The sequence below is a fragment of the Gopherus flavomarginatus genome, chromosome 3 (genome assembly GCF_025201925.1).
Source record: "Gopherus flavomarginatus isolate rGopFla2 chromosome 3, rGopFla2.mat.asm, whole genome shotgun sequence".
Lineage (NCBI taxonomy): Eukaryota > Metazoa > Chordata > Testudines > Testudinidae > Gopherus > Gopherus flavomarginatus.
This window is the reverse complement of record NC_066619.1, coordinates 124,907,394-124,932,548: the sequence shown is the minus strand read 5'-3', so window position 1 is coordinate 124,932,548 and position 25,155 is coordinate 124,907,394. Positions and strand designations below refer to the sequence as shown.

General features: G+C 46.2%; 1 protein-coding gene across 3 annotated transcripts in view; it reads left to right on the top strand.

Annotated features, from left to right (window-relative positions):
• SHB (SH2 domain containing adaptor protein B) overlaps positions 1-25,155 on the top strand; it is a 148,004-nt gene that overhangs the window by 100,243 nt on the left and 22,606 nt on the right. For 2 of the 3 annotated variants that reach the window (XM_050943142.1, XM_050943141.1), the window contains 2 exons: positions 4,541-4,712; positions 10,245-10,364. In XM_050943142.1, coding sequence (XP_050799099.1) covers positions 4,541-4,712; positions 10,245-10,364 — 292 coding nt within the window. Of the gene's footprint in view, positions 1-4,540; positions 4,713-10,244; positions 10,365-12,712; positions 12,806-25,155 lie in introns of all 3 variants that reach the window. The other variant, XR_007772998.1, reaches the window with a different exon arrangement.

Below are 25,155 nucleotides of genomic sequence, written 5' to 3'. Positions count from 1 at the left end.
ACTGGCTGAGGGCCAGCGTGCCCCATAGCACAGCCCCCAAGGTTGCCTCATGGAATCTTGCAGGAGCAGGTGCTTCTGTCACGGACAGGTCCATGAATGGCTCTAGTAGCCAGGATGGGCAGGGATGCAACCCCATGTTCTGGGTGTCTCTAGCCTGTGACTGCCAGATGCTAGAACTGGGCAACAGAGGGGAGGGTTAGCTCTGTGGTTTGAGTATTGGCCTGCTAAACCCAGGGTTGTGAGTTCAGTCCTTGAGGGGGGCCACTTAAGGATCTGGGGCAAAATCAGTACTTGGTCCTGCTAGTGAAGGCAGGGGGCTGGACTCATGACTTTTGCGGTCCCTTCCAGTTCTGTGAGATAGGTATATCTCCATGTATTTTTTTTGTCTGGGGAGGGATAGCTCAGTGGTTTGAGCATTGGCCTGCTAAACCCAGGGTTGTGAGTTCAATGCTTGAGGGGGCCATTTAGGGAACTGGGGTAAAAAAAAACTGTCTGGAGATTGGTCCTGCTTTGAGCAGGGGGTTGGACTAGATGACTGAGGTCCCTCCCAACCCTGATATTCTATGATTCAATTATTGCCTGTTCTGTTCTCTCCCTCTGGGGCACCTGGCACTGGCCAGTGTTAGCTGACAGGATGCTGGGTAGATGGACCTGTGGTCTGACCCAGTATGGCTGTCCTGTGTCAATGTCCCATCGAGTCCTTACAGAGCCAGCCTGGGCAGGGTGTGGTTAGAATGCTCAGGGGGTAATGATGGAAATGGAACTGCTGCGTAATAACGTGTTACTCCTGTGTGTCGCGCGGGTTAGGGGATGTTGTCGGTCTGAACGTATTGGGTTAGTTTAATAGGGGGCTATCAGGAAAAGCAAACAGAAAGGAAACAGTGATTCCAAATGAACCACCCCACAGCAAGCGGCCAAGGTGCCGGTGGTTCTGAGGAGTCTGGACCTGGATCTGGTGCTGAGTTGGGCCCTGGTTTGAACAATCAGGGCCCAACACCTGGGACCTGAGCAGAACAAAGGAACTCAATCTCTATGCTGAGGATCTCTCTCTTCCTCCCTCCCAAAGGTTGTTAGGTAGCTGTTCAGGGAAAGCAGGCTGAAGCAGGCTCCTGCTGGTGTGTCTGAGGGAAGCTAAGCCTGCATAGGCTACCATCAGGGCCTGGTCAGATGGACACCTATGCAGGCTGCATGTGGTTTTAAAATCCTTCCCTCTAATGCTTTGCTTCTACTGCTGAGTAAGCAATATGTTGATTTTAAGGCAGCTGGTTGGTCACTCTATTCACAGCTGGTCACAGACTCCATCCCACAAGGAAGAACCATAGGTTCAGAACCCAGTTCGACTTGCTGCATAAGCACAGTTGATCTGCAGGGCACTGTAGCCTCGGGCCCAGTCTAAGGGTGGTGAATTGCAACCCTCACCTCTCTGTCCCCATCTACAGGAGAGGAGAAAGCGTGAGCCCCAATACCTGAGGGTGTGCTCAGACAAACCAGAGAGGCGACAGGTGCAACTAGCCTGGAACAGTGACTTGCAAATGATTTTAAAAAAAATCTATTTCTGCCCTTTTATTGCGGCTGTATGCAGCACAAAGAAGGCTGCAGAACAGAAATTCAGACTTCCAACTAGCTCTAGCTGGGAAGCTTGTACTGCCCTCCCTTGACCCTCCCCCCCACCCCCTCGACACACGTTGGCCAAGTGCCCGAATCAGATGCCTAAGGCCTCCAGCCAGAAACAGAATATGCAAGTATCTCTGGAATTTAAACAGGGGATTTTTGCACAAGGAATATATATAGACACTGATTTTAAATACCACATTGCTCTAACAATATTACTGGTCAGTGGTAGGTTCTCTCTCTCTTTGGTTAGGATAAATATAATATTTATTTAAGGATATTTCTCGTTGGCTGGAGGCATAAAACGTTCATTATCATTCAGAGAGTCCTAGTAGAGAGATGATGATCATTTTACAGCAGCTTAGTGTGTGTGTTTCTTTCCTAGTGGAAATAATAACTGATTGTGTTGGGTCTCTGTGTCACATGCTAGTTATCTTGTTTTGGAAAAGCAGCAAAAAATCCTGTGGCACCTTATAGACTAACAGACGTTTTGGAGCATGAGCTTTCATGGGTGAATACCCACTTCCTCAGATGCATGTAGTGGAAATTTCCAGGGGCAGGTATATATATGCTAGCAAGCAAGCTAGAGATAACGAGGTCAGTTCAATCAGGGAGGATGAGGCCCTGTTCTAGCAGTTGAGGTGTGAAAACCAAGAGAGGAGAAACTGGTTCTGTAGTTGGCAAGCCATTCACAGTCTTTGTTCAATCCTGAGCTGATGGTGTCAAATTTGTCCAGTGCGAGAAGGAAATAGATCTTCATGTTGTAAAAGTTATGGAATATGTATAAATATGTTTGACCCACTTCTGCTCCTAATTTATAATGCCGAGGTAGAAGGGCCCTTGGGAATTGATCTTACAACTGATAAGATAAATCTTTTAAAATTGCAAATTAATTAAAGAAAAAGTTGTTTCCCTTTTCCCACATTCATTGTGTTTTGTTAAGTGCAATCTTTTCAGATTTTCTTAACACCTAGGACATTTTGGCTAGTGTCCCTAAGCATGTACATCTCGACCCCGATATAACTCTGTCCTCAGGAGCCAAAAAATCTTACTGCATTATAGGTGAAACTGCGTTATATCGAACGTGCTTTGATCCACCAGAGTGCGCAGCCCCACTCCCCCAGAGCACTGCTTTACCGCGTTATATCCAAATTCGTGTTATATTGGGGTAGAGGTGTAATATGTAAATGGTTTGTCTCAGATCAGCAATTGTGATTCATACCAAATGTACATCTGGCATGCTATGTATCCTAGTAAGCTGAATTCTGGCTGTGCTGGGTCATGCTGATTCCTGTCCTGTCAATTAAATGGTGACTAAGCTGGTCATCCAGGCTAGCTTTAACAAAGTGTCATAGATGCAAAGGTGCAGGGTGTGTACAAACCATTCCAAACTCTCCATGTTAGTTACTGCAAACTTATGCCATGGTAATACCATTGCCCTGGAGCACTAGGTGAGTGTTTAGCATCTAGCACCAACCAAGCATGTCCAGGAACATTCTTGATATGACTGTTTCCCTGTGGTTGCTGTCGAAATTCTCAGCAGGTAGCCACTGATCTTAATTTACAATCGTTGCCTATTCCAAACTCTTGGAAAGACTGGTTTGTGTTGCACTGGGTCCCCAGATCTGCTGAGAATCAATAATTCATGATCTTCAGCAGAGAAAGAAAAATCCTCTTTCAGAGGTGAGTGAGCAGCTCTCTGGCAAACATGGGGCCCTAGGACATCAATTGCTATTGTACTTGAGGTGTGCATTTTAATTAAGCTTTTTAATCCATTTTGTTGCCAGAAGAAAATAAAAAATGTGAGCTGAATGTAAGCCAGTGCAGTGCAGTCATCCTGAATCTGCATCCAGGCAGCTCCAGTGCCTCTGCTGTTGCTCAGCCTGTTGTCCTTCAACAGCAGCATGTGCCTGTCACGACTGGACAGTTTTTTTTTTTGGTTTTTTTTTTTTTGTTTTTTTTTGCAGCTGCTGTTCAGAAAGCTGTTGGCGGCAGTGAAACATGACAGTTTCATGCTGCTGTTTGAGAAATCTCTCTGCAGCAGAGTCAGCACTCCAATTTTTTATGGGGAAGACGACCCAGGACCTTAGAGCAGGGAATGTAGATATTAAAACCTCTGTGACCACATCTGTGCCCTCTTCCTTGGAGAACCACAGCTGTCAATATGTGGGGTTGGATAAAAATTAGGACTGTGTGATGTTCCCTAATAAGCCTCTTAAGTGTAGTTTTTATGAACACTTATTTCAGTGTGTTTTTCTGTTACTGATGTTGCAATGCCATGAGAAATCACAGGCTTCCAGAACTGACACTCTGCTTTGGTTGGACCACCACGTGAGAAACTGGCGAATAATGTTTTTGGTTTTGTCACTCATTTTACCCCATTATTTCAAGACAGAAGCGTCTTGCCAAACACTGCCAGGCTGCATTTTTAAATTATTGCTGATCAGTCAGTGCATTTGATGTACTCGTGTAACTATGTACTGTCTGCATTTTCGCCTGGATCGTTGTCCAAGCAATTCCATGTACCTTCAGAGGACTAGGTTCTTGCATCTTCTCTGACCTGATTTATGTTTGAATCACATCCCTAAAACAAGCGAAAATAAGTCTCTTCAGAATAATGCAAATTGCTCCACACTGAGCACTTAAATGTGATAGAGATGCAAGTCAGATGTTGAAAACAAATACTGTTGATGATTGTCTAACAACTGGACTGATGCAGTATTTTAGGACTGTAATGTGAACTATCAGAAAGGCTCCATATTATGTTAAGCATCTTAGGTAAACCACTAAATCCCATGTCAGAGATGCATATTTATCCTCCTTCTAAAGCATAAAGCCCTCTAAAATGCTGCAGTTCTGGTCATCATGGTTAGAATTCTTTCATCAGATTCTGAAAAGGTAACTGTTGTCTCTTACAAATCTCTTGCAGCCCAGTTTAACGGGAATGAAAAAAGGCAATCTTCTCCTTCACCTTCAAGTGACAGGCGTCGACAGCTCCGAGCGCCAGGAGGTGGCTTCAAACCCATCAAGCATGGCAGCCCGGAATTCTGTGGGATCCTGGGAGAGAGAGTAGATCCAACTGTGCCACTGGAAAAACAAATGTGAGTTAACATGGAAAACGCTGTGTGTGTACAGCTCTGTATCTGCCTAAGTGAGTGGTAGGCAGCTGGAAGGAATGAGGCCTGTTAACATTCCAGTGCTGTTGTCCCCTGTACTTCCCGATGTTTCATGTTGTTATAAACCCCTAAGCATGCACACAAGGAACAAGGGAGGATGTGAGAATGTCACCACCCTGAGGATCACTTCAGGTTATCTCTAATTGTTGTACAGTGTGTAAATATTATGCTGATAGGTGCTGGGGGGCAGGGGGAGAAACAATAGAAGTCTGTCTGAATAATGCTCAGGAGCTGTAATCATCATGACCTATGTGAATTGTAAGTGGCTCATTTTTGTGTTTAAATTTTTATCTGTCAATCACATTTATTCTTGTATTTCGAGCCTATCAAAGCCCTGCTTTAAAGTCTCTCTAATTGAAGATCTTGTTTATCTAGAAAGTAGCCATACAGTTTCAGATATTCATCCCCTTCCACCTATCGGTGAGAACAGTCTCTGGGTTCACCTGGCTGGACCTGTTACAAAACCAGTATAAGGAGAGGTGGTCAGAACAAGGGTGATAATCAGCTCTGGGTTTATTCGCTCCACATCTGCTCCTAGGGAAGAGTCTCCAGAATGTGTCTCCCTCTCCCCTGTGGGGGTGCCTCTTGGGTTTCCTGTGCTTCCATGTCACCCAGCGGATGCTGCATGTGTAGTTACAAGTGGTAGTGTGATCTGGTACAGACCTATTGCTGCAGATACAGCTTAGCCAAGTGGCAGCACGTTCTGCAAGTGGGGTTTGCACCTCAAGTTTTCCAATGGGCAATATTCCCATCCACACAGTCATGCTACCCCTTTGGCATCGCCCAAAGCTTTTAAGTAGCTACGCATTGAAAATGCAGAGATCTCTAATCTAGGAAACTACAACTGTCAAGGCTCAGTCAACATCTCTACTATAACCACCTGACTTTTACAGGACTATAATGTTGGCTATAAAAATTAACTCTGGGATTTAAGTGGTTATAGCCATAAACTACCATCATTTTCATATGAGAGAGTTTGATTAGAATCAGGTAAGTAGTTTGAATTCTTTAAAGAGTTTAGTAGGGTGGGGATGGTGGTGTAACTCGGAACATTTGGTGGGCGAATGAAACAGGACATGATCTGAGGCCAAGATTTAGTGGATAATTTGAAATGCAACAACTGTGTTAAAATAGAAAGTAAAAACCATAGTTCTGGCTGTTTTTCTGTCTTCAATTCATCGGGTGATGTTCAGATATTTACATCAGACTCTTGGTTCATCAACTTGAAATGAAATCCAAGACTGAATCCTGCAAAGGAGCAGCTTCTGACTTTGGGAATACAGTAGCACCTTGCTAATTTGCACCAGTAACTGGGAGACCCTTTGCAACTTTCTGGATTTTGTGAACTGGCAAATGTAAAGGTCTGAAGCTGAAGCTGTGAGGTGTTGAGAAACCTCAGTTACCATAACTGCATCTCCAGGATCAAGCCTGAAATGAATAAATCATTTTAAAAAAGCAACAGTAACGTGTCACAGAATAGGTGAGCAGGTAGTTCATTTTTACAAAATACGCTGAAGTGCATCCTGAAATATGAGCGTGATTGGTTTAAATTAAGTCTTAGTAATATGACACCTTTCTGCAGCATCTGCTACTAAATCTTTGCTGAGAAGCAGAGAGAGACAGAGTTTGTGTGTGTGCAGATTATAAAGTGAGTCGATTAGTGCAGGGTATGTTGGCAAGACACAAATGTAAGCTCCAGCTAAGTATCAGGAAATTACTTTTAGATGCCTGGTGTTAAGGGAAAAACAAACCTCTAAGCACATGTACCTGGCAAGTCAGAGACCTGAAGAAGTTGAGTGGAACTGCTCCACTTCCCCCATATACGAGGCAAAAAATGAAGATGACGATGTCTCTTCTGTACTTCCTGCCTCTCACGGGAGATGAGATCTCCCTGCCCTTGTAAATGAGGTCCTTTGCAGCTACTCTAGTCCTCCAGTGCCCAGCTCAGAACTGTGAGTAATGTAATGCTGCATAGCAGGTGAGCTGCAATGCATGAGCATGACAGGATGAGTAAGTGACGCAACTGCCTGGTCTTCAGTGGCGCTATAGCTGCTTACACCAGGGCTGAATTTGACCCTCACACTAAGGGCGTGTCTGCATACGGTGGTGGTCCCCAATTAATTCCCTGGCTGGATGCTGTTATTCCAGAACTAGAGTTTCTTCATCCTGTTTAGCTAATAGCCATTTAGCAAAGTTAATCAGGAACAACGCCATGTGTAGACAAGCAGATTCAATTGTGCAAAGTGGAAAGACCGCATTAAGGGCCTGATCTTACTGCACGTTGAAATCAATGGGACTCTCTGTATTGACTTCACTGGGAGTTGGAACAGGCCCTACTTGGGTAGAAAAACATGATCACATTTTAATGATGTGTACAAGTTTTTAGTGCAGGGGTTGGCAGCCTTTCAGAAATGATGTGCCGAGTCTTCATTTATTCACTCAAGTATCAAAGGGGTAGCCGTGTTAGTCTGGATCTGTAAAAGCAGCAAAGAGTCCTGTGGCACCTTATAGACTAACAGACGTTTTGGAGCATGAGCTTTTGTGGGCGAACACCTTGACGTGCATCCGACGAAGTGGGTATTCACCCACGAAAGCTCATTTATTCACTCTAATTTAAGGTTCGTGTGCCGGTAATACATTTTTAATGTTTTTAGGTGGTCTCTTTCTAGAAATCTATAATATATAACTAAACTATTGTATATAAAGTAATTAAGGTTTTAAAAATGTTTAAGAAGCTTCATTTAAAACTAAATTAAAATGCAGAGTCCCCCGGACCAGTGGCCAGGACCTGGACAGTGTGAGCGCCACTGAAAATCAGCTCGCATGCCATAGGTTGCCTACCGCTGTTTGTGTTTTGCCATAGATTTTTGCTGGGTCTCTTATTAGCATCCTTATGAGACCTGGACCTCTAGAGCATCTTCTGTTTTACATGTTTATGCAAGCCTACTTGCTGAGGCTATTTCACTGCTTCTTGGCCATGTTGTTGGCAGCTGAGTCTTGACGTGTGTGTGTGTGTGTGTGTGTGTGTGTGTGTGTGTGTGAGAGAGATATGAACAATAGGTAGTCCCAGTGCAAACAAAATAACCCTATCCATTGAGATTGTAATGCTGCCTAAGGACAAACCGCCCTGCTAAAACCTGTAGTTGCCTTTGGAAATCTCTGAAGTATGGGGTGTCTAGTTTATATGGCTATGCTATGCAAAGTAATACACTCCTATATACCAGTAACAAGTCATTGACTCCCCAAAGCCACGTTAGCAATATTTATCTCTGATACAGAAAAATAATCGCCATTAGCCGTTGTCCCATGTCTTCTCAGACTGCTGTTTTCACCCATCACATTTTAAAGCCCAAATTCCATGTTGCAACCCACGCATGAAGCAGTGGCACAAGCATTGCTTGCTTGTGCACACACTCTGTCTTGCACACTCACACACGTCTAATGCAGCTGCTCTGAGCCAGGAGGCATGCATTAAGCCCTCTGGGTGTAGCTGAAGTGTGTTGCTTTTAATCTCAGGTTAATGGGCATTTCCCTATTGTTGGCTTAGATGTTTTGTTTGAGGATTATTAATTTTTTTTTTTTTTGGAAGAATGGCAATGGTATATTTTTTCAGATCACCCTTCCCAATTCTACTGTTCTGTCACTTTGTGAAATCTGATCATTTTAGTGTTTTCTCCCATACTCAGATCACTTCATCCATTTGATAACACTTCTTTCAGGTTGGTTCTCAGAACCTGATTAGGATAACCTTTGAAATTCTTACTAAGAAATCTCACCTACCTGTAAATATCTGATGGAAAAAGCCTTGTCAGCTAATTTTCATACTCATTTCTCAATACTTCTCGTGCCTCCATTTCACAGTTAGTAGAGAGCAGAATAAAGACCCTGTAGAGCCTATGTCCTAAGCCCTCCATTGGTTGAGATATTCCATTTCTGGTGGAGACTCTGGGTGTAACAAGAGAGGGTGATGTGATGAATATTTAATACTAGGACCGAGATTTGTTTAGGGCCTTGCACCAGATTTCACTAGCAGGATTTTCCATAGGGCTAACATTACCACACAGACGTTGAGGAGCATAATGGATTGTCCTCCAGGGAATCTCTCTGGCAATGACTTTGTTCAGTGGTAGTGAGTGCAGCACCCTTCTCAGAGGAAGTTATTGGGGAAGTAAATTTAAAACAAATAAAAGAAAATGCCTTTCCACACAGCATGCAACAATTCATGATGTTCAAGGCCAGTAATATTTGTAGTTATGCTTGCTAAGGGTGGGGGGGGGATCAAATTTTCTGCATCGGAGTGTCAGCTGCGCACTGCAGGAGTAAGGAAGAGATTCTCTCCTTGCATGTACATCATTGCACCCCTGACCAGACATATCATGTGTCTGGTGAAAGGGAGGAGGTCTGTTTTTTCCTCTAATGCCTTAGCTTGTGCATTATGAGACTAGTACAATCTGATCCTGTATGGCAAAATCCTAGGGAAACCAAGCCTCCATAATCTTTAATTTGCAGACATGCTTACAGATGAGGAAGGGCTAATTTCTCCTCGCCCCCCCATGATGTAGTTGACGAGCTTTCAGAATGCCTGACCCCTTTGTGTCTCCTTAAAGGAACTAGCCCAATAGACTTTATCCAGGGGGTTAAATAAAAACATTCTGCATTGTTCACAGATGTATTTAGAAAGAGTGGCCTTTGGTTTAGCTGTTCTGTTAAGGAAACAGGCACACTTATTTCTCATTTCGCTTATTCTTTCATGCTTTCTCATATTTCATATATAGCATTTCTCATGTATAGCAATCCTGATGTTCCCTTTTTGTCCAGTTTTTATCCCCCAGTTAGATTTATACAATTGGATAATTTCAACTATTTACACTATGGATATGCTCCCTTCTGTGAGAGGCAGGAAGCCTGTGTAGGTTGGAGACCAGAGATTTTCACAGTTCTCTCCTGTCATATGATTATGGCAGATGTACCATTGTTTTCTGACCGTGTCCTCAGATTGTTACCAAACATTGCTTGGGAAGATTCATATAGACTCTACTAGTATATACATCCTGATTTACGTTTCAGCCTTCGGTGACACTCCCATGCAAGCATCGTCTTAAATTGTAACTTGCAGTGTTGTTTTGGCCAGCTTGATCCCAGGATATTGGAGAGACGGGGTGTGTGAGGTAACGTCTTTTATTGGACAACTTCTGTTGATGAGGGAGACCAGCTTTCAAGCTGACATGGAACTCTGTCCTTTTCACGAACAGAAGCTGGTCCAATGAAAGATATTACTTCACTCCCCCTGTCTCTCTCAAATTGTAATGACAACCTTCTAGAAGTAACCAATGTATTTTATTGGAGTGATCCTCAAGCTGTTAACCGCTGATTCCAATTAAAGCTTTTATGCAGCTAAATGTTCTGAGAGTTAAATACTTGTTTCCTGATGTCTTAATTGCTTTTCCTTTTTCCTAGATGGTATCATGGCGCGATCAGTCGGACAGATGCAGAAAACCTGTTACGGTTGTGTAAAGAATGTAGCTACCTTGTGAGGAATAGTCAAACAAGCAAGCATGACTATTCTCTTTCCTTAAAGTAAGTATGGTTCAGTAAAACATGATGGACAAAAACTTATAAATAAGGCTTCCTTTGGTACAGCAGAATTCAGTCATTTTTGTGGCACTAGTAAGGCTGGATAATGTAGGCAAAGGAACTGTAGAATATGGACGGTCAGCTTGTATTGTGTCTAGTGACAGTTCTGGGGTGTTAAGGGATTTTTATTCTTTGCTTGGTGCTCTCTTAACAAAATACACTTGATCTTTTCCAGCATCTGATTAAAACATTCATGCTCATTCTGTTTTGTTTCAGCTTTTTACTAGACACCCATTTCTTGCTTGTTTTCCTTTTTCACAAAGACTGTCTTTCTGGCTGGAAATGTACAGTTGGGGGAAGCTGGTGCGTAGGATGTAGTGCTATGAGTGAGAGATTGGAGGAAATTCGTAGCAGTTAGCAGGACACAGTCAAGGCCCATGGAATGCCAAAATTAAGTAATTATCTTTGTTCTGGTCTCTTCCATACTTCCACTTAACAAGTCTTCCCTTCCTGGCTTGGCTCACTCAGAGCATGCTTATGTTGTGCATATCAGGTCATCATACACTCACCTGGCTGTAGCATTCATGCCACTATTCTAACAGCTAAGGAAATGCTGTACTAGCCAAAGTCACAACCTAACCCTCTGTGCCTGTGTACGGCAGGAGGAAGCCCCTCCATGGGCTACTCCAACCTTTGTTTGGGGCATACAGGTATAAGGAGGCTTTTTTTGCACCCTCTCTGGAACGGGTGCGGTGGGAAACGGGTCTGTGTAAACAACTATGCCTCTGTTGGAGGATACATCAGCATTGCAGGGAGACCCCCGTGCAGGGCTGGCTCCAGGGGTTTTGCTGCCCCAAGCGGCGGGGGGGAAGCCGCAATCGGCGGCAGCTCCACCGCGCCACTTTCTTCTTCGGCAGCGGATCCTTCTCACCAAGAGGGGCCAAGGGACCTGCTGCTCCAAGCACCTGCCTGCTTAGCTGGTGCCTGGAGCCGGCTCTGCCCCTGTGGCTGGCCTGTGCCAGCTGACTCGGGCTCATGGCACTTGGGTGAGGGGATGTTTAACTATGCTGTATGTGTTCAGGTTCTAGCTGCAGCCTGGACTCTGGGACCCTCCCGTCTTGCAGGATCCCAGAGCTCAGGCTCCAGACTGACCTGGTCTCTAGCCTCAAACAGTCCCTTAGCCCAAGCCCCAGAAGCCCGGGCCAGCCACAGAGGTCTAACTGCAGTGTAGACACACCCCGATTTGTGATCTTCCTAGGGCAAGTCCTGGGATGGTGCAACAGGCCCATACCTACTCCATGTGTGGGTGGGGGGAAGGGCAGGGCACCTAGAGTATTACAAGGGCTCCACACTTGTATGTGGATCTCGCAGTTAGCCCATTTCAAACCTCCTACCCTTAAAGCTACAGGCCACATACTCAGCATAGTCCATTGACTTGATGTTCTCAGATTTGGTTGTATACTGCCATTGCTTGAGCAGATGTGTACCAATGTGCACGGGCTGAGGGTCTGGCCCTATGGGTTAAAAATACACCGTTCAAGAATTTTAAAATCTAAATTCCTCTCTGTATATGTGTCACACACCTTTCACACACAGGCTTGTACTGTGGCTTTGTGCTGTCGTGTGCAGAGACCCACCAAGAACAGCTGGAATGCAGTTTCTGTGTAGATAGGTGGTTCTCAAACTGGGGCCATCGCTTGTTCAGGGAAAGCCCCTGGCGGGCTGGGCCGATTTTGTTTACCTGCTGCGACCGCAGGTTCTTCGGATCGCAGCTCCAGGCCAATGGAGGCTGCAGGAAGGGCGGCCAGCACGTCCCTCAGACCACGCCGCTTCCTGCAGCCCCCATTGGCCTGGAGTCACGAACCGTGGCCAGTGGGAACCGTGAACAGCCGAACGTGTGGACTTGGCACGTAAACAAACCGGCCTGGCCCACCAGGGGCTTTCCCTTAACAAGCAGCGGCCCTAGTTTGAGAACCACTGGTGTAGATGATGTCCTCCTCTGATCCTCACCTGTTTTCTGTGAGTTGTCAGCTGTACCAATTCTTCTGGTTCTCTGAGAATCTTGGAATGAATGACACCTGGCTCTGCTGATTTAAGTACATTTAAATTGTACATTCAATAGGTTTTAAGGCTCGAAGGGAACACCAGGATCATCTAGTCTGTTTTCCTGTGTGACACAGGACAGAGAATTTTTCAGCCCAATGATTTGTAGTCGAACTAGAGGATATCTTTTAGAAAGACAGCTAATCCTGTGTTAGCCTCTAGAGGATGGAGAATCCACCACATCCCCTGGGAAACTGTTCCAGACATTAATTACCCTCGCCGTTAACATTTTGCATTTTTATTTACAGTTGGAATTTTGCTGACTGAACTTCCCGGCACTGGATCTTGCTATGCCTTTGTGTGCTACATTAATGAGCTGACTGTTACCAGTAACTCCCTGTGTGGGTATTTAGTCTGTGTTTTAAATTGCCTTTTAACCTACTCTTTGATAAACTAAATAGCACAAGTTCCTTTAATCTGTCATGATAAGGTATGTTTTCAAGACCACAGATCATTTTTGTCGCTATTCTCCAAACCCTTCCCAACATGGTTTTAAAGTGTGGACCCCAAATCTAGACACAGAATACAGCAATGGTCTCACTAGCGCAATATACAGTGTAATGAGGAATACCACCTCCCTAGTCCTTCACAATAGTGTTGGGCTGAGAATTGGCCCCTTCTAGACATACCCTGACTAGTTGATTGTTCCCCATTAACAGCTGCGGTTTGAGGCCGATCAGTTAACTCTTGTAAATCCCTTTCATCTGAGTCATGCTGATTTTTAGCTAGTTCGCCCTTTTCAAGGAGGATATTGTGTGGTGCTAAGTCAGCTGTCCCAGGATATTCCCTCAGCGCTGTCCCCGTTGTCAGACACACTTGTACGCATCTCAGAGAACAATAACACATTCTTTTAACAGAACCGTGTTTTCGAGGAACCCACATTGGTGGTGGTGAATTATATTTTCATCCTTTCAACTCTTTGGCGATGATCCTGTAGCTGCCATTCCATGACTTTGCCTGATATTGGATCCTGAGCAAACAGGTTATGTCTACACAGCAATTGAAAACCCATGGCTGGCAGGGCTCACAGGGCTCAGGCTAAGGGGCTGTTTAATTGCAGTATAGACATTTCAGGCTCAAGTTGGAGCCCTGACTCTGATTCTGCAAAGTGAGGGGGTCCCAGAGCTTGCACTGCCTCTGAACCCAAATGTCTACACTGCAATTAAACAGCCCTGTGAGCACCAGTCAGCTGGCAGGGGAAAGCCTCGGGTGTCCATATGGAATGTAAGCATACCCGTGGCTACCTGGTTCATACCATTTGCCCCTTCTAAATATTGGCAAAGCACTGACGTTCTTCCAGGCCTCTGGAATATCTCCAGTTCTCCAAGATTAACATCAGTGCTCTGGAATGCGTCTTTAAAATTCTTGGGTTCAAAAAATTGGTTTTAAAAACGTCTTTAGCAGACAAGATTTTAGCATCCTCCTTGGCTACTGTTGGACTGGAAAGTATGTCATCATCGTTGTATGGTGACACTGCATCAGCCAGTTTCTTTCCAAATACAGAACTATTTATCGAACACTGCTTCTGCCTTGTCCTCACTATTGTCACTTTCCACAGCTCCATCTGGGAGTGGACCTGTACGTTTGAATGGGTTCCTTTTGTTCCTGGTATATTTCGAAACATTCCTTCTTTTTGTCCTTAGCCCTGTTGGCCATGGGAAAGTTTGATACCTTTTAGCTTCTGAAATAAATCGCCTGAATTCCTTTAACATCTGATTCCTGTTTGCTGCCAGCTGCCTCCCTGTTCTTTCATTTATTAATGTATTCTTTCATTATACTGTATTGCTGCTTTCATATCCCCTCCTAACGAAGAGGGCTGTTGAATAGCCCTTTGGCTGCTGAGGGACTGTCTCTCTTTTGGACCTGAAATAAGATGTTCTTCTGGACCGTTCCCAGGCGTTAGTCATGGGTCTCTGTCTAATTGTTTCCTCCCAATGAGTTTTTCCCATAATTATTTTTCGCTTTGGAAATGGACCTTTTTCAAATGCCAAACGTATATTGCTGTCTGGTTTAATTCTGTTTGCCCAAAACAAATGTAAACAGGTCATAATGATCACTTACACCTAGGCAGCCCACTAGCTTCAAGTTCAGTGAGTAATCTCCTACCTGCCTCATTAACTTCATTGCTGCTCCTTCCCAGATCCTCATTTAATGTTTATCTTGCTGCGCCGCCTGCTTCCTTCATTCTTCTTTGTTGGAGAATGAAACAAAGTGCATGTGTTCTGAGTATTTCGCTCTTTTCCACCTCTTATTGAACTTCCTCTGTATTTGGCAGTAGCTCTGTATTTCCCTTTAGTATTTGTTGTTGTCCCTGATGCAGGTTTTAAATCCTCACACTAATTCTGTGCTTTTAGTTTGGTCATTTTTACCTTCATTTCGCAGCTTTCCTTCAATTTTACTCCTACTGAGCTTCACTGCAATTGTGCGCTCATCTGTTGGAGTTCTGTTTTGTGCAATGTTTGTGTGGATATCCTGTGCGCCTTCCAGTTCCTACTTTCCAAGAAGGACTCGAGTAGTTTAGAATCCCTGGGGAGTATGAGCCCTGGTGACTTTGTTGCTCCATGTTCCTGGAATAGGTGGTGGTTTTTCACATGGTTTTGGTGTGTAGCTTGCATCTAGTGTAACTGCCTTGCCTTCCTTATCTAATGCTGCCAGTAGACTTTTGCCGTTATTCTTAGACCCTGATCCAGGATTGCGAACCACATGGCCACCCCCATGCACCCACGTAGAGCCTGAGTGCAGGGTCCACCTGTGTGGTTCTTAGTGCAGTTGTCTGGACCCTGAGGCTGATGTAAAGAACATGAAATACTAGAATAGACCCTATTGGTTTTCCTCCCTCGTTGTCTCTTGCATAGGTTCTAACATTTTATACCAAGGGTGCTCAATGAAGGGTGGAAGTGCTAGGCTGCTAAAACCCAGTCCCAGGCACCTTCTCCCTTGAACAGTGTGGGCCCCAATCCTGTATGTACTTACACATGCAAGTAATGTAACTCACAGTTATGGTCCCACGGAGGGTTACTCCTGTGAGTAAAGTTAGTCACGTGTAGAAATGTTTGCAGGCTGGGGCCGGTGGTGAGTTCAGAACTCATTGACAGCTGGCCTAGAATGCTGCTTAGCACCATCAACAAACTTCTTTTTCAGAGATAATAAAACACCAAGATCATATTAGAGTTTTATCTGTCTCTTCTTTTTTAAGAAGTGTAAATGAAGTGGAGCCATCCGGCTCCTGGCTGGTGGTCGCTGTGACCCTCTGTATGAACATTCCCTGACCCCAGCCAAGCCGGACCTTTCTTCAGCAAGGTCAGCCTGCTGCTCATTCCCCTCTACCCCATCCACTTCACACATACAAACCAAAAGTTTCAGAGTGCTTCACTGCACGACTTCAGTACCTTGCTGACCCACAGAAATGCAATCAACAGTTACAGCGTAAGGACAAATGTTGCAGAACCCAGCCCTGGATTTTGAAGGACACTCAGTTTTCCCCTAGTAGACAGACACAGGCATTCATGGAAGTGTGTTTGAGGGGGTGTAAAATAAGATAAAACAGAATATACTGTTTGAGGCTCTTGAATGCTAATGTTAAATGTGTACAATATACAAATTAGATTCAGTGCTGAGCCTCTCCACTTTGTAAATTATTTTAATATTGCAATTATAAAGATCTAAATTAGGAACTGCCAGCTACTACCATGTTTGTTTTTAGTGCATTTGGTAGCCTAGTATAAACAAACATGGTTATTAGTGATGATATTCAAAGTATGAAAAGCAACTTCAGCACACATTAGTAGTTCCCAAAAGCCATGCATAATTTAGTGCTGTCATCAGTGAGATGTACCCTCCAAAGTAGTTTGAATTAACTTAAAAAAAAAATGAAAAGCTCTTGTGTACATCAGTTGCATGCGAGTGTAGTCCTTGCTCCATGTTTGTTAACCCGGTGGGTCATAGTTAGCTAGTAAAGAGAGAGAGATTGATCAGGGAGCAGCTTACTGTCAGAGTAATTAGAGTGCACCCGTGCTCCAAGTCTCTGTTCTAAGACACTATTCTGGCTTCCAACTAAACTAAGCCCCATCCCTGCCCACTACTTTGGCACATGCTGCACATGTAATTCTTTGCATCAGGACATCCCAGGGCCTCCCGGGGAAGGGAGGGCAAGTGGGACAGTTTGCCCCAGACCCTACAAGGGCCCCCATGAGAGTTTTCAGGGATCCCCACGAGAGTTTTTGGCAGGTCTTTCAGTGCTGCCGAACACACCCGGAGCGAGTGAGGGACTCGCTGCTGAAAACCTGAAGCTGCTTCTGTTCCAGGTCTTCAGCGGCAATTCGTCGGCGAGGGCTCCTTCCGCTCCAGGTCTTTGGCGGCAGTTTGGCCGCGGGTCCTTTACTCACTCCGGGACCCACTGCCGTAGTTCCCCAAAGACCCAGAGCGGAAGGAGCCCCGCTGCCAAAGACCTCAGGCCCCCTCAATCCTTTGGGCAGCCCAGGGATGTCCTTGGAAAGCTCTCCTGAGACGTGGCATAGCTCTGCTTGCTAAGTATTAGTTTGTGAATTTAAATGTTGTTTTACAGAGACTTCCTCTGAGCTGGCTGGTGCCTGATTTTGTTGTTGGTTTTTTGTTTTTATTTTTTGTGTTTTGTTTTTTTTTACCTAGAACCACAGTATCTTGCCTTCAGGGAGCAGACAGTTATAGATTCACACTCGGCCATCAATCTGCATTCAGAGTTGGGGTGAAGTTCTTGTCTGTTCACATAATAGCTAGTAAGAGCGTGATTCTCACTGCGAGAGAACAGGAATTACAGGGGGAGTGATTTTACTGGCCTGGAAGAATCAAAGAAAGCAGACTTGCTATGCATCTGTCAGTCATGAGCCTCACTTTATAATAAATTGGTAACAAACTGTGAAACTGACATCTCCATCATAGTTTTACCGCCATTTAGTCACATGCCTCTTTAATCTCAACGAGCTAGTTTTACCTTTGGTGTTATTGGCTTAAAATACTGACCCCAAGAAATACTCCAATTTGACAAAGAATATGGCCAGACTCCTTTCAAATAAGACTTAAAAAAAAAAAAAAAAAAAAAAAAAAAGGGCAAAAAAATTCTCTTTCAATGCACAACAGTTTTTAGACCAGTTAGTCTTAGGTGTCATTTTCATTATTGATACCTCACAATTTAATTGCAGTGGAATTCTAGAAGGATGTTTTTGGATACCTTCCCCCCCCTACCCCCACCGCCTGTTCACTAATTTGCTGTATGGCTTCAGGTGGAAAAGAGCAACAGGAATTCAAAGGGCTGCCATTCTGCAGCTCAGCAATGGCTTCCTCATTGATTTATGCGGTGACCAGACAATTTTCCAAGGGGTACAGTAGGCATGTTTCATTCAGTTATGGACAGTCAGCTGTAAATCTTGATTTGTGGCTACTGTTGTCTTGAGAGCAAGAAACAAGATTTTCTTTGTAAAAACCTGGTAGCCTTTTGTTTGTTTTACAGAATAAACCTTGTCCTTGTTAATAAACAGTGGACCAGAGAGGCATTTCCAAGTTTCGCTTCTTTTGCTCTGTAATAAATAGCTGCTTTCAGTTTTCTGACACCTCTTTAGATAGAGTGTGAACCTGAATACCTGCAATGTATAGTTGGTTTTCCATCAGCAGGTTTGCAAATAGGGGCAGACACTGGATATTGGTCTGTATATAAATACTGCTGGAGCAAGGCAGAACATTTGTCTTCAGTTTTGTTTTGGTCAGACCTAGGGTTCTGCGGAAGCATGAGTTGTTTTATTCTTCAGGTCTGTTCTCTCTAGGTTCTTATGCCCTGCTCATTGCTGTAATACCTGAACTCCTTCCAGTAATGCATTAAGGAATAGAAGTAACATCTGCCATGTGATGTTCATTCTCTCCTCCTCTGCCACGGGGGAGAAGTAAGTCCAGTTGAGTGTCTTGCTTTTGGAGTGTGGTTTTTAATACATATTTAGCTCTGTTTTTATATTAAGGAAGGCAGATCAAAGAAATGTGTCTGCCCCTTGGAGTGGAAACATGAGGAGGTTTGTGATGGTCCTTCCTTCTGGGGGATTTATTCCAGAGTCTCATACTAGCCCTGAGAGAGTCCCATTTCCTGCACAGATGAGCGTTGTCCTTATTAGAGAGAGTTCAGTTGTGCCACGAGACCAGAGTTGTGGACCGTGGTCTTCATCCCAGAGCTTTAAGCTGTTTGACATGACCTGGGCCCAGGCCCTGGAGCTCCTTTTAGATAAGGACTGAAGCCTGGAACTACATTCCCTATTCTGTGGGAGGTCAGTGTAGGGAGGACGTGCTCATGGTGGTCCATGTTGCTGAGGAGATGCGTTGCCGCGTTCTGTACTAGGTGGAGTTTCCTCTGAAAGCTTCGTGCCCAGGCCTACAGCATTGCTGTAATGCGGCCAAGAAAAACAGGCCAGGCCCTTGTGTGCCAGGATGGGACAATCTCTTCTAGCCAAGCAGAGAAGATAGATAAGTGTGGCTCATGCTGCTGTGTGAAAGCTTAGGGCCAGTGACGAATTCATGAGCAGCTCTCCTGAGCCAGGACCCGAGTTGACCAATAGTGGGTGTGACAGGAGACTGCACCATGGCTGCGAACTCTTCTGAGTGCTCCCCTCTGTCCGTCTGCGTCACTTCTGTTTTACTCGCATGCAGTGAGTACCTGCCTCTAGTGCTAGTGTGAAGCTAGAGGCTAACTAGCAAGTCAGATGGCATCCTTCCCTAAATGCCCCCACAGCTGCTCACAGCTTGGGAAAAGCAATTGACTAACATCAGGTTACTGTTGTTTACCCAGTCTCCATATGGGATTCCTAAATCTTCCCACCACGAGCCTGTAGAAATGCAATATCCTGTCGTAGCGATTGGGGGATGCCTGGATCCCAGGCTCTGGTCAGTGTTTGCAGAAGTGGCCATTGGCTTTGGTCCTGTGTTGCTTGTTGCATAACCTGGGCACCTCAGTCCCAAAGCTCCCACTTACTTCAGGAGGATCTGCGGGGGTGGAGGGACTCGGCCCTTCTGAAAGTCAGGCGGAAAGTGGCGCACCCAGAATGAGAGGCCCCCTTGGAACAGCGCCTGAGAATAAATATTACAGCTGGTATCATTTGCCACTGCTCTGCGCCCCTGTATCCAGCGCAGGAGGGTCACCAAATTTATCAAAGGATCTCATCATGTCCACCATCCCTCTTTGCAGGGGAGCACGGGAGGGGAGAGGGGTCATGCCCAAGGCTTCTCTGCCCTCTGCTGTTCACCAGCTGTTACACTGGGCTGTTGGTAGTTGGCAGTTTAGAGCAGTCAGCCCATGAGTGGGGAGGGACTGGTGCACTCCTGGGCCAGGCCCCAGTATGATGCCCTATCTCCTTATTACTTTCTCCAGGGGTCCCTGTGTGGGAACTGGCACATGGTGGTGTCTTTGGAATCCCCTAGAGGATCTGTTGTCTGTGGCTTAGTGGCAGGGTTTTCGAACATCATCTAGCATTCACAGTGGGAGGCAGTGCTTCCACTGGGCCTTCTGTCTGCCGTCTGACACAGGTGTGCAACAGACGTGAAACCGAATTCAGTGTTAGGCCAACGCCATTTTACATGGAGCCGTGAAGACAAAAATGGTGTCTTTGCTGTGCGTCTGGAAAGCCCTCCCGTAGTCTAGCACACTTGCTTGCTGAAACAGTTCAGTTTGTTGCTACAAAGATGACTCTGTTAGGACTCACTGCTGTTTTGTTCAGCATGCAGAGGGGGAGTGTGTTCACAGTAGAGTCTAAAATAAGCTTAATTCAGTACATAACCACAAAGATTAGCTTGAAAATGTGTAAACGTCTCCAAGGCTGAAAGGATTAACTCTTCTTTTCATCCTGTTTAGAGCAGTGCAGATGACAGCTTCCTTTGATGGCGTCACCAAGTGTTTGCTGAGATATGCGGCTCAGAATGCCAGCATGAGACACGTCCACACAGGCTGATTCCAGATCATTGTCCGAAGTTGGGAAATTCAGGGGAAAACTGTTTCCAGCCAGACTGCACGCATGCGTCCACTGCCCTGGTGCTGGCAATGTGACGGGGGTACAGTGTTTGCACCTGGGGCAATGTCTCATTCAGCTGGCGGCATAGATGATTCTGCCCCCGATTCCTGTAGGAGCAGGGTGACTCTTTCTGCCTCCTCACAGGCAGCTCAGCCTACGCTCGCAGTACTTGGTGTGCATGCACATAGAGGTTGCTATTAGAAAGGAGATGTGATGCCGTGGTACGGACTTACTGTGATCATTTTCAGCTTTTACCTCTTCTCGGTGCAGTTCCTTGGTCCCCTGGGTGTTCTCTCCCTCCCTCTCTGGCAGGTTCTTGCCCCACAGCTCCTTTTCCCACAACATACTGTCTGCCTCCCTGCCGCTGGGTGCTCTGCTCCCCACTCTCTGTTTCTTCCTTTTACCTGCCAGTGACTGCAGTAGGAGAGCAGATCCCGAGCTTTTCCCCTTTCAGCAGCCCAGTGCTGGGCATCCTTTCTCTGCAGTGCTGAGGGGGGCCATGTCCCTCTGTCTGGGGGGTTCCAGCACATCCATGTCCTCCTGTTGCAGCCTGTGGGTTAGTTGGGTATTCGCCCAGGTGTGTTGTTCCTTTCCAGTAAAGCATAAGCCACAGGAGCAGCTAAGTCAAATGCTGATTCATAAATAGGCTCCATCCTAAGTGTGATTCTGAAGTTTTATCACTGATGCATCCTATCGCATCTGTGACAGTGTCACAAGCCCCTCTGGCAGGGTTTGTACCTGCTGTGATAATACTGGCCAGCTTCATTGTGGTGCTTCGTAGAAAGGATGTTGCTAGAGGCTACCGTGAAGGAACTTTCTCAGTTAGCATGGTAATGTCTCCGAAGCTGTTGACAGTCAACAGGGCTGATGAGTTAATGCAAACGTCCTGCAAATGAATGCATCCTGAGATCAGAACGATGTGCTGAAAGTCAGGGAAACACATCTATGCATGTAAATGAAATCCAGGTTTCACTAATAGCGTGGAAGTGGGTAGGACCTGATTGTCAGAGGCGCTGAGCAACGAAACTAATGGGATTTTGGGAGTGATGAGAATTTGAGGTGAAACCAATAATCGGTAAGGAAGAAAATTCATTTCCGTAGCGCTCGGAAAGCCAATCTCAGCCAGGTAGCTGTGTGCCAGAAAGAAACTCAATGTATCCTTGTTCCTAGGTCACTCTACAGCGTCATCCCACTTCGGTGCAGTGAGCCGTGAAGGGGGCACGCTCTAGGGCCTTTCCCAACCCGGATTTCTCTGGGGGGGGCTGTGTGACTGAACTCGGAGCTGACAGGCTAGGGGAGGGGAGGGGAGGGAAGGGCTTTTTCCTGTCATGTAAGAGTTTTGAGAAATATTAGCAAGGCTTAGGCTCTCTTAGCAAAGCTGCCTCTCAGGCTTGGGCCAGAGAATGGGTGTTCCATCGGTTCTTCTCTTAGTGCTGATTTGTCACTCAGATCTGCTTCCATGCTGGGCTTGAGGCTAATTACTGTTGGCTGACTTGTCCAGGGGTGTCGGGACAGAACCTCTAGGTGCTGGCATGAGCATAAACAGTGGAGCTTATGGTCACTGTCCCCAGTGAGTGGGGCCCAGTGAAGACGGGGGAGGAGCTGTGGGGAGAGCTGCTCTGCCTGAGGGCCACTGCAGCAGGCCCTGTTGAACACCTCTGGGTTTGTTTCTGTGATGCAAATAGCCTGTGTTTGTCAGCTGGTGGGGAGAGGCCAGGGAAGCTCTCCAGTGCCAACACACTCTGAGTGAGTCCCAGCATGAATATGGGGCAGCAAAGTTGGTAGGCGATCGCAGACAGGTGACAGACTCCAGCACTGTGTCGGGCCATGATGTTCCCTGCCAGGGTGTTCATGGCAGAAAGCAGAGTCGGCTGCAGAAACATGTCCTCTCCTCTCCTAAAGACAGGGTAGCTAGTGTCAGAGTGGCTGTAATTCTGTGCTGGCTGGTTCCCGGGTACTTTCATAGCAGGGAGCATGCTCCAGTTGGGCAGCACGCAGCAACAGAAACCCTTTTGATGACTTACGGTGCACACAGACACATACTCTGGGATTGATTCTTCTTACAGACCTAGCACATAACACAAAAACAGTCACACTGGGTCAGACTTATGGTCCATCCAGTCCAATATCCTGTCTGCCAACAGTGACCAATGCCAGGTGCTTCAGAGGGAATGAACAGAACAGGGCAATTACTGAGTGATCCATCCCCTGTCGTCACATCCCAGCTTCAGACAGACAGAGCACCTCTTGGGGAATGTGTTGTAAATGTTGGCTCTCAAGTGCAGATTGCTGTCCTGCAGCTAGTGTCGAGTCCCATTTCCAGTACATGGAGAATGCAACATTTTGCTTTACAGAATAGACCCCGACAACATAAAGAAGTTGCTATGTTCTGGGATCTTCATTAGAAAGGGAGCTCTGAGTCAGCACAGCTCATCCTCTCTGCAGGTTCAGGGTGTGGTTGGCCTCTAATAGGGTGTGAAATTGGCTTCCCTCGCACTGGGGCCAGCCACGCCTGCCATCTATGGTCACTAGCACCCCCTTGGGAAGGGCAGGGGTATTTCATGCTCCCCCTCCACACCAGCCATCAGACTGGGCCTGTGCTGTGCTGTGTCCAGGGAGGGGGGTTGGCAGGCGTCGCACTCCCTTTGTCTGCCTGAGGCTTCCTGCAGGTGAAACGCCTCCAGAAGCTGCAGTCCGTGAACTGTGGCACCACAGCACTAGCCACCTACCTGACTTGGTGGCCGTGGGCAGGCTGAGCCCTGGAGCAGTTAGCACTGTGGGCCGTGTTGCATTGACATGGGTGTGGAACACTGACGTGGGTTCACGAGCAGTAACATCTGGTGCTGCGTCTGAGAGCAGGAGCCTAGCCGCTGTCCCTACACCATTTCCCCACCTGGCCCAGTGAGAGCCAACTCTGAGAAGAGGAGCGGGTGAATGGGGAATGCAGAGACCTACACACACTGCTCTAGAACCCAGCAGGCTGGGAGAAGCAGAGGCATATTTATTCCTCCCAGGGTTTGCGATCTAGAGTTACAAAACCACACTTTCCCAAGCAGGGCCGGCTTTAGGAGGTGCGGGGCCTAATTCGAATAGTTTTGTTGGGGCCCCTGCAGGAATGACTCACCCGGCGGTGCTCCGGGTCTTCCGTGGCACTGAAGGACCCGCCGCCGAAGACCCAGAGCCCTGCCAGGTGAGTAAAAATTAAAAAGGCGCCTAAGTTAGGCACTCTTCTTCAGGGCGCGGGGCCCTCTTAGGCACTGGGCCTGATTCGGGGGAGTTGAGGGAATCAGCCTAAAGCCAGCCCTGTCCCCGAGGGCACTGGCACAGATGCCCATCCAGCCCATCAGTCTGCCGGACCATTTATCAGGGTGCACAGAGCCCCTGGTGAAGGGAACTAAGATGGTAATGGATACTGAATCATGCATGTTCAGCCCTGGCTTGAGATTGTAATAGATAAAAAAGTAAAATAAAAAAAAACCCTGCAGATCCAGAGTCTTTTGCCAACTTCCATTTAAAGCAGGAGGAAATGGCTGTGATTTAGTGCTGCTGCTCTTGCACCATAGCCTTGAGTTGCGAATGCCCGTCCAGGCTCTCGAGGCAAGGAAACCTCCATGACTCGTAAATCACCCTTGATGAGTAGGCGTATGTTTCCTCACCGCGTTCCTGCAATGGAATACAAGAATGCACAAGTGAATATTTTCCAAGGTGAGAGCCGAGATGGAAAGATCCACTCAATCTTTGTAACATAACATCCCACAAATATTTCTAGCCTTACATCTCATCTTCATAGGCCTTTGTTCTAAGGTAGCTGCTTTAGCTGCTGTATATGGCTTATTCTTTCTTGTTCCTCCATTATTTTTAGACAAAGTCTGTAACTAATAGTACTGATAAAGATGGGAAGCACCAAGGGCCACTGATGTGCATAAACAGCAAGGTGCAGCCTCACTGACTGGTGATTTCTGCTAATAGTCCATGCACGGGTGATTGAATCTGTCCATAAGAATGTCTAGTGTATGATCATACACAGCCTGATAGGTCAGTCTGAGATTAAAACGAACAACTGGCTGGATTGTCTCCCAGAGAGCCCAGCCCTGGTTCTGGGAGCCGCAGCAGAATTTCCAGGCACACTGAGGTGGTAGCTTTGCCCCTCTTTACATGCACTTTTGGGAAGGCAGCTCCCCAAAGAGATTATTTACAGCCCCACGCACGGCGGGCTCTGAAAGGCGCCTCGCCTCCCCCTCCCCCCCCCCCACACTCTCCCCAAGGCCCAGCCGCTGTTTGCCTCCAAGATAACGAGAATGTCTCTTGTGGTTATTCTGTTGGTTAATTATCCACTCGATGCTAACGCTGAGTTATTAGCAGCATTCTGCCATCTCTTTCCAGGTTTGTATGCCCTAAGAGCAGTGACTGCAAGCCTTGGATGCAACTTCAGAGTATCCTTGTGATTCTAAAAGTAACCCAGGGCGGAAGCCCCTTGAAGCCAGGCTGCAGCTGCAGCCCAGACAGGCTCTCTTTGGCAGTGTGTTAAAATAAGCTCTCAAGGGGGCAGTTACTGAATTTCTTCTTGGTTATCTATTTGTGTGTCACACTTAGCTGTTGTTTCTTCTAAGTGTAATAGATTTGAGAAGCGATTACTTCACCAGATAGAAATATCAATAATAAACGCAGCTGTA